The 9,369-nt window shown below is 39.1% G+C and overlaps 1 protein-coding gene across 3 annotated transcripts; it reads right to left on the bottom strand.

The window, feature by feature from the left end:
* Nucleotides 1-2,930: 2,930 nt before the first annotated feature.
* On the bottom strand, nucleotides 2,931-9,168 carry LOC131153190 (internal alternative NAD(P)H-ubiquinone oxidoreductase A1, mitochondrial-like). Of its 3 annotated transcripts, none has more exons than XM_058105328.1 (10): nucleotides 8,828-9,168; nucleotides 7,964-8,014; nucleotides 6,292-6,969; nucleotides 5,445-5,658; nucleotides 4,671-4,831; nucleotides 4,495-4,560; nucleotides 4,240-4,403; nucleotides 4,025-4,139; nucleotides 3,736-3,915; nucleotides 2,931-3,323 (listed from the first exon to the last, which is right to left on the bottom strand). In XM_058105328.1, exons 3-10 carry the CDS (start codon nucleotides 6,874-6,876, stop codon nucleotides 3,168-3,170), a joined length of 1,641 nt encoding a protein of 546 aa, XP_057961311.1. In that variant the 5' UTR covers nucleotides 6,877-6,969; nucleotides 7,964-8,014; nucleotides 8,828-9,168; the 3' UTR covers nucleotides 2,931-3,167. The 3 variants fall into 3 exon arrangements, with proteins under 3 accessions (XP_057961311.1, XP_057961312.1, XP_057961310.1); XM_058105329.1 differs by having other exon boundaries at nucleotides 6,292-6,926; XM_058105327.1 differs by having other exon boundaries at nucleotides 6,292-6,923; nucleotides 8,828-9,167.
* Nucleotides 9,169-9,369: the final 201 nt, after the last annotated feature.

The raw sequence follows: 9,369 nt of genomic DNA, 5'->3' as shown, positions 1-9,369 counted from the left end.
CAAAGCCACTCATGTCATGACCAGGAGCACAAGTCTCTCAAAGCATTCATGAACAATACAACAAATGTACAAAAGTCATCTGAAAAATGTGAGTGTAAAATAAGAGAGATATCATCTTGTAAATATCTTGTACATAAAGTGAAACTTAATACTAAGAGCAAAAAAGGGGCGTATCACACACACACAACAAAATACTAGTAAAGTCATTTTAAAGTGTATAAAGAAACCCCCAAACGGATAAGAACCTTCTTAGAAACTTAAAAGGACAAAAATTTAAGAAGGAGGTTCTCGTCGACGAGCACAGGGCTTCGTCGACGAGTTTAGTAGAAACTTCTTCGACGAACACAGGGTTCTCGTCGATAAAAAGATACCGAGGGACATATGAATTCAAATCCACAACTCGTCAACGAACACAGGGCGTCGTCAACGAATTACATGAAGGACTCGTCGACGAACACAGGGTCTCGTCGACGAAAATATACCGAGAGGTACCTAAATTCAAAACCAACAACTCGTCGACGAACACAGGGCTTTATCGACGAAATTGCTGAAGAGCTCGTCGACGAACACAGGGCTTCATCGACGAACGTTGGGCAGCAGCAAACATTAAATGCTGCGAACGGGTATTTTTGAATTTTGTCTTACATTCATAAATGCCCAACGGCTCTCCAGTGTTGCTCTCGCCCATTTAATGTATAAATAGGAGTAAATGGCATTTACTTCACACCTAGAGAAATCATATTGAAAGAAGATCATTCATTGGTGTTGTCATCTCTAGGGTTTACTCACAAACTCACTTGCCCTCTTCTTGCTACTCTTAGTCTTGCATTCACTCTATTGACAGAGGATATTGAGTAAGGATTTTACTGGTTTAACTACCTCAAGGGAGTATTCAAACTTACATTTAATCTTCATCTACCTTTTTGTAAACAAAGGCTCTTTGTGAGCTGTTTTTGGGTGTCTCTAAGTGAGCACCTTGTTGAAGCTCTTTGTGAGTTGGTGTATATTGGCTTCTCCGCCCGAAGGAGGATTTTAGTGGATTTTAGGAATCCTTGAGTTGGTCTCAAGGCGTGGACGTAGGCGGGGTGCCGAACCACATAAATATCAATGTGTTAAGCTTTTCTTCTCTCTTATCTCATTTATATTGTTATTGTGATTTTCTACATTTCCTTTTACACGACAATTTTATGCACTTGCTTTTGGTAAGATTTCTGTGTTTGTAGAAAGTAAGCACATCACTGAAGAAAGTCTATTCACCCCCCCTCTAGACATACTACCAGGCCAACAGATTCATTTCTTGAGAGATTAGTGTGAGGTTCTTAGTGTATCAAATATCAGCTCATTCAATGAACATTATCGTTGTAATTCATCTTCTTGTCGCAAGGGTTCTTGGTGAACCGTGTTGCGAAGGGTTCTTGGTGAATTGTGGTTGAGGGGTTCTTTGTGAACCCTGTGAAGGCTCTTGGTGATCAACATTAAGGGATTTGTTCCCTTAGAAAGGTTCTTGGTGAGCGTAAAAGGATTTGTTCCCGTGTGAAGGCTCTTGGTGAGTGTCAAGGGATTTGTTCATTTGTTGTGTAAAGGCTTCTCCACCAGTAAAGGAGGTTTATAGTGGATTGAGAATCCTTGAGTGTGTCTCAAGGCATGGATGTAGGCAAAGGGTCGAACCACGTTAATATCGTTTGTCAAGCTTGTACTCCTTATACTCTTCAATTTACTTCTTGTGCATGATTTATATTCTTTATATTGTGATATAATTGCTTGTTTCTTGCCAAGATTTATTATTTTGTAGAGGAAAACTAAAATATACAAAAAAGTCCATTCACCCCCCTCTAGACTCGACTATAGGGCCAACAACTTTCATTATAATCTGTGTGATTGTATTTTCTGTATGTTGAGAGCACAGTACCGTAGCTATAGGAAGAGATATCAGTGCAGCCACACTATTCAGAAAGTGTTGGTACAGAAAGTCGATTTGGCCAGCAAAAAAGGTTGAGTACGTTATTGGTATACAGACAAGTTTGGTAGGCAAATCAGACTAACAGATGAGTTACTTTGACTTAACATTGGTCGGCCAACTAGATGCTAAATCCAGCATTTAGGCCGCACAACCCGTCATGGGGGTTATACATGTCGTTTATCCATGCAGGGAGGTTCTTTTACTCATATTGGTAGATGTAAAGGAAATTTTGTATTTTTAATAATGGGTGTGAGTTACAGTTATACATGCAGATTTATTTAAAATTAGATTAATGATTATATTTTTTCTCCACTAAAACTTATGTGAGTCACACACTGATAATAATTTATTCCGTCTTATTAAGAGGTGTCTCACCCTATCCTTATCTAATATTTTTCAGGACCTACAAGGAAAAGAGTGTGGCAAGCGTTGGGGCAAGGTTAATTATTATAGCTTAGAGTGGGTGTTTGCAGGATTTTGAATTATTTATGTTTTATGTTATCCTTGGGATATAATATTATTACTTGAGGATACCTTTATGTTGTGACGTTTAGTACTCTGGCAATGTAATTGAGGATTACATAATTTCCGTTGCTTGTATGATAGTCGTGGTATCAGGGAATTAGTTAAGAGAACCCTTCGGGCCCCACTTTTAGGTTTGGGGTGTTACATTCATCCTCTGAAACACTACCCAAAACAAGAACTAGAGCAGGCTAACAACCTGTTTTTCAAAGAGTCTTATTTTAGCCTTCCTAAATGAAGAGTTGTAAAAGAGCGAGAACAGCTATTGAAAAGGAGTGGAACGGGCGACTGTCGACTGCAACTCGCTAGTATGAAACTAGAATCGCTAGTAATCACCGGTCAGCCATACAACGATTATGTTTGAATTCATGAATTTTAATTTTGTAACTGGAATAATTATATTCTCTATTTTATATTACATGTTATTCATATTCAAATCCGGACTAGCTTGCTTCAACCTGATTTTCATTTATACATGATATTTTGTTCTTATTACAATTTGACAATATAAACCAAAGGGAAAATTTCCCAACAAAATCCACAGATGAGGGGGCAAAATTTGGTACCATGCATAATGCTAGAGGGTTTTAGCTGGATCAAAGGCAAGACCCAAAACCCCTCAGGGATGGCGTATGGCTGTAACCAAGCACTCAACGAAGGCAGTGGAGAGAAGACACCACACAGATTAACCAATACGTGAGTTGTCCCTGCCGAAGACAAGCGTAGTGGCCCAGTTCACAGCCACGTAAAACCTGTTCCTCCAGCTCACTACACGTGTCAGGTAAGCAGAGCGCCAAATCAGCCAGCTAACAAACCCTGCCAGCGACAGCCCCTTTCCATCCTGCCCAATAAAGACATTCAATATTTAGGGGTGAAAAATGCTATTCTTCTCCAAAAATGTATCCAACAAAGACATTGAATATTCAGCACACTGAAAATAAAAATTATTTTTCACACACAAACATGTCATAACCTTTTCAAGTGTTGCAAGCCATGGAGCCCAAGGCCCAAGGGCACTACTCCCCCATTAGGGAGGGGAGGGTTCAAGGGTCCTATAGATGTAAGAAGCATGGGGGCAAGTAGTTAGGGCTTAACCGGGGGGAAAAAGAATTTCCCATGCTCATTTAGCATTTTATTCAATTTTAATTGCTCTTCCCCACCCCTGTGAGTGGTCGGGTCACAGACCAAGATCCCAAAGTCGGGATGTTAAAAAATATTTCATTTAATATTGTAGTATGAACACCTATGATTACCTTGGACTGGCGTAGATCAACCAGTGCCTTATAGCGCCCCACCGTTGCCATGCTCCCAAGATGCTTGTACACAAATGGTTCCCCCAAGGGAATGCCTTTTGCACCGAAAGCCTTCCCACCATTCTGCTTCCCAATCATGTTAAACAATCCCATGAGAAATTTTCCCTCCCTCTCAGCAACCTGTGAAACCCACACAGGACAAATATGTGTCACTCATTGGCACCAACACCACAGTTGGTATTACAAACTTTGGTGAATGATCAAAGAGAAAAATGGTGGGGTATCTGACCTGAGCCAAAGCCGGAAGCACTGGCTTTCCTGTTTGTTCGAGAAATCCGGCACAATCGCCAAGCGCAAACACATCTTCCACAGAAGGGACGCGCAGCCATTGATCAACACCAATCCTGTAAGACTCAAGTTTCATCAATGGATCAGCACAACAATGGAAAAAGGAATGATAGGAAACTAGCTAGCTAGAAAATTGAGGAAATGCTGCACTTGTACCTTCCACCAGGGGACCTGGGAAGATCTAGCGATTTTACAAACTCAGAAGGGCCTACACCAGTAGACCATACCAAGAGGCCATATGGAACATCAGTCCCATCGCTAAGAACTATTTTTTTAGGGTGCACCTCTTTCACTACCCCTCGAACAAGTTGAACACCAGACTGACAATGACAAAAAAAATTCTGGTGTCAGAGATGACTCAAGAATCAAGGGAAGAAACGCTGTCCTAAATATAGGAACAATCAATATTACCTTGGTTAAGTGTTTTGTTGCATATTGCCGTAGGCTAACATCAAATGATGACAAGATCTCATTAGCCTGCTCAAGATATAAAATATAAACCAGGAGAATGGCATCACCATTCATATTTTTGCACAAGATAACAACTTGGAAATAAATACAGGAAGAAATTACATATTGATACATACCTCTATAAGGGTTACATGGATGTGGTCCTTAACATGAGTGTGCAGCTCATGGACATCCCTCATGATAAAATCACTCAATTCACCACTGAACTCCACTCCTGTTGGGCCGCCTCCAATAACAACACAGTGTAATAGACGCTTCTTCTCTTCTTCTGATATGCCTGTATTAACAGATTGCATTTCAACATGATAAATCTTGTAGTAGCTCCAATGATTGATGACGACTAATGCTTATAAAAATAAGGGCATTTACGAACAAAAATGTGCCAGTAGATGGTGGCCATGATTAGTGAAAATGGAGAAAACACCCCTGCCACAAGCAGCAGGAAGGAGACATTTCCAAACGACACTAAGAATGATGGAATAAGTACACATGCACACATATATATTCTGGGAAAAATGCTCGATCAACACACTAAGATTCTCACAAGAAGGATAACAGAAGAGAAATTAGAGAGTAAATAGCAATAAAGCCAGCTAAATAAATCCTAAAGAACAACTTTGTAAAATACAGACAAATTCACATAAAGATACAATGTTTACTTTGGTTAAGGACATTACAAATTAATTTAGCTCAAACAAAGGAGATGCATAATTGAGATCACAATGTTCACTAAATAGTAAAAATGTAAAATAGTTCATTCATGGAAAACCTTTTTCTGGTTAATGACGACCAGAGTTATCAATAACCATAAGCTACATCCATGAAGCATTTCTCAGCTCATTTCTTCTGGCCTTGATGAAAGGTAAAGTTTATAATGGAAAACAAGTCACCTGGATTCTCAGACTGCATAAGATTTAAGAGAAGCTTCTTCCTTATTTCTTGGGCATGGTATACTTCACGAAGGAAGAACGCATTTTCTTTCACTCCTTTGATACCAAAAGTCAAGGGCTCAGCTCCAGCAGCAATGACAAGCTTGTCGTATGCAACCTTAAATTGGTAAGGTTCGTGAGATAGTCCTATATTGTCAACTGTTTGACAATACACCTGATTAAATAAAGAAACAACAGTCAGATTCAAAATAATAGATAAAAATAACAAACAAACAAATATAAGGTAGCAAGTTTTTCATTGCTACAACTTAGAAAACACCGTAAGTTTTTCATTACAATGAGTCCAGAACTCCAGATCACATCCTAAACAGTAAGTATGCTTCACCATTGTTTTCTTGCCTTTGGCTTTCTATTAGTGGCATAGGTCCTTTAGTTCTAACCACTGAATGTGTCTCTTGAGCTTTGGCTAATAGAAAATTATATATCATATAAAGAATAAATTCCATTTCAATATTTTTTTTGTTTCCAAATAGTCATAATTTGCAAACAAACTTGAAATTGTAACCTGTTTTTCTCTGTTCACTCAGTCCTTCACTATGTCCTAGATTAACTTAGCTTGTTATAATCAATTGGATCGTTCTTTTTGCTTAATTCATTCTGCAATGAAATATTGATTCTGCTATTTGAATAAACATCACTTCAAAATGCGATTCACAAGTGAAAACAAAATAGTACGCATTAGTAAATTTGTGTATCAATCTGCAACATTAAACTAAATATATAATTGTCCAGGTGCTCTTGTAAAGCAAACAAGGGGAACATTCAACTGATTTAGAGGTTTACTCACTTCATGTTTGTGTGTATCAACACCAGTGCAGGAAGCAAGATAAAAGTATGAATTGGGCTCCCTTGCCAGTGCAGACTGTATCCGACTAACAGGCTCAGCGACAGAACGAAATTCAAGCGTTCCAACACAAGTTGAAGCAAGCAGAGGAGTGAAGACCATGTGGTTTCTTGGCGATATGCAGACAACATCATAAATTTTTGTGTCAAGTCCTTTAAGGAATCTGCAAGCAGCCCACCCAGTCCCTAGAACAACCACCCTCGGTTTTTCCCCTGGTTTGGTTGCTTCCAGCCCCGCAAACCTTCGGTTGTCATACTCAGAGTCAGACTCCTCTACCACCCTCTCTGCAAAAGGAAATTGATGGTGTGGGGCTACACTTATACCCCTCTTCCCTAAACTCATGTCATCTGCCTGCCTCGGGCTGGAGAAGTAAAACAGATTTCCACCATTTTTAACATTTTCGGGGGAACATGAGTAATGCCTGGATCCAAATGCTCCTTCACAGAGTGTATCCCTTTCAGTCGTGTAGCTGCGGATCACACCTCCTGACCGTCTCAAGCTACTTCTAGCAATCCTTGCCAATGACATGTTGACAACACCAGTTCTTTATGCAAGACCAGATGACCTTAAGACTACTGCTGTAATATCAAAATCAGCCGGTCAACCTAGTTTGAATTTGCACTGAGATAGGGAATGAGAGAAGTGAGCCAAGGAAATGGCAACTACCATAAAATAGCATATTTATATAGAAATGGCCTAAGTAATTGCCTTCAAAAGATGTGGAAAGGTAGAGACAATGGCACAAATAGCTGGAGCTCTTCCCAAAATGGAAAACAAGTTTATCAGCACATGGTAAATGATGTTTGGCATTGCTCTACTTGCTCAAAAATGAAGGGCCAGAAATTAATATTTGGTCAGTAGCAAATGGCAGCCATAAAAGATTGATTTATTGTAAGGAACTGAAAAAAAAATAAAAATGGCTGTCATTCCCATGTTATGTTACCCAACACAATTTGCATGGTGTGAGACCAAATTAAAGAATTTGCCTGTCAATCCCATGCTGTGTTAAGTAACACATTTTGCATGGTGAGACTAAATCAAAGCATTTTCTTTCTAGGTTCATTCAAAACATTAACGATTCTAATCATCTAACAGGAAGACATCCTTAATTTTTGAATGCCCCTTAATTTATCTAAGACTTCACAAGATCATACATCTAGGATGCCACAAGTGGGTGGGACCAATGAGAGATGGTCGCACTGCATGTAACGTGAAACCCACTAAATGTAGAATGTCACATTAGCACTTAAAGAAATATTTGCAAGGAACAGTTCCCCCATGTAGAATTTGGAACTTGCCAATCAAAATATGTTATATTAACGTTTATCAAGCCATACCTCTCACATGGGTCCAACATGAAGAGACTTGCCCTCCTAGAGCCCACATAAGCAAGAGGTATGCTTTGTGCGGTTTCCACATTACTTTAACAGATCTTAACAATACCATGATACCCTGTGATTGGCCAGTAGCAAATTCTACATGTAGGGACCGTTCTGTCTAAGTCTTCCACAAAAACACAATCATTCAAAATGGACTAATGGTGACCTAGGATCTCATCTTCCTAAAAGGGATGTTATTTTTACTCGGGCAATAGCAACCAAGGCACAAGATTTACCTGTACCAGAAGGAACACGAGTTTCTCTTAGCACTGCACCACAATCCCCAGCTGCAAACAGAAATTGAACTTCTGTGTCAAAAGCAGATAATTTTGAGGAATAATAAAATGAAAACCAGCCATTTTAACATCACAATGACTATCAGAACGAGTCATGCCATTGACAAATCTCACACCAGGCCTATGTATAAGCAACTGGTCACAAAAATTACTATTTTTGGTTCTAGTTCTACGAGAAAAATCAGCATCTAATGCAGAACAAGGCAAGGCATCTCCACGAAGAATTTTCCTAATAGTCCAACGCTCTGCCTTGCAAAAGAAGAAATATTAGATTATTACTGTATTTAATTAAGCATCCGCTGAGGCGTTGTTCTGCGGAGGCATATATATATATTTTAAATTCTATGCAGCAATAAAGAAAACAAAATCCAGTGGGTCTCCGCTGCACCCCATAATAGAAAGAAGAAATATTTGAATAAGTTGAATAACTAAATGGAGAAGGCTGGCGAATCTGCGACACACCGCCGGAAATTCAGAAGAAACAATTCAAATCAAAGATGCTCCAAAAAATCTGGCTCCTATATTTCACCTATTCAAGAGTCTAAAATCTAAATGTTTCCTTTGAAATCCTTCCGTAAATTCATAAATTTCCAAAGAAGCAGAAAATAAGGATTGCCACTCGCAGCAAGGAACATAAAGTGAAAGAATGCAGAAACATCAGAATACCCATGAAAGATCTTAATGAACTACATGTAGCTAGACGATCATAATAGCTTCGGATTCAAAATAAGAACACAAGAAAAGCAAACTAAAACAAATAATGCAGCAGAAAACTAACATTACAACATTACTTGACATCCATACCTTAGAAACGACTTCTTGCTGTTGGTGATGATGATTTTAAACCCAAAAGCATGTTTTTATTGAAGCTCGATGAAATGGAGAACCCTATTCCGAGATCTCAGGAGGAACTTCTTTGATTCATTTATATAATACCAAAAACAAACTCAATCAAACATTAATGTCAATTTTCTTAGAAAAAACAAAAAGAAGAAATGATTGAGGTGCAAGGAAGTCATTGGCGTTTGTAACACTCTTGCTTTTTTTTTTTTTTTTTATACAGTGGTTAAACTAATAAAATAAACAGAAAAGAGGCAAAGATGGTGTTCTGAACTTCCGATTGCAGAAAGGAAAAAGACAGGGCGGAGGAAATGAAGCTGGGACAGCTGACTAGTCTGACCATTTGCCCAATCGAACGACGTCGTTGGATGGCACCAAAACGACGTCATTTGGCTATCCGAAGGATCCAGGGAGAAGCGATTTCAGGTTTTGGAACTGAACGAAAAGACAGTCTTAACCTTTCCGAACAAAACTTGGGGAGTTTGGTCCCAGTTCCACGGCCGCCC

The sequence above is a fragment of the Malania oleifera genome, chromosome 4 (assembly GCF_029873635.1).
Source record: "Malania oleifera isolate guangnan ecotype guangnan chromosome 4, ASM2987363v1, whole genome shotgun sequence".
Taxonomy (NCBI): Eukaryota; Viridiplantae; Streptophyta; class Magnoliopsida; order Santalales; family Ximeniaceae; genus Malania; species Malania oleifera.
The sequence above is the reverse complement of the archived record's forward strand: the minus strand, read 5'-3'. Positions and strand labels throughout refer to the sequence as shown.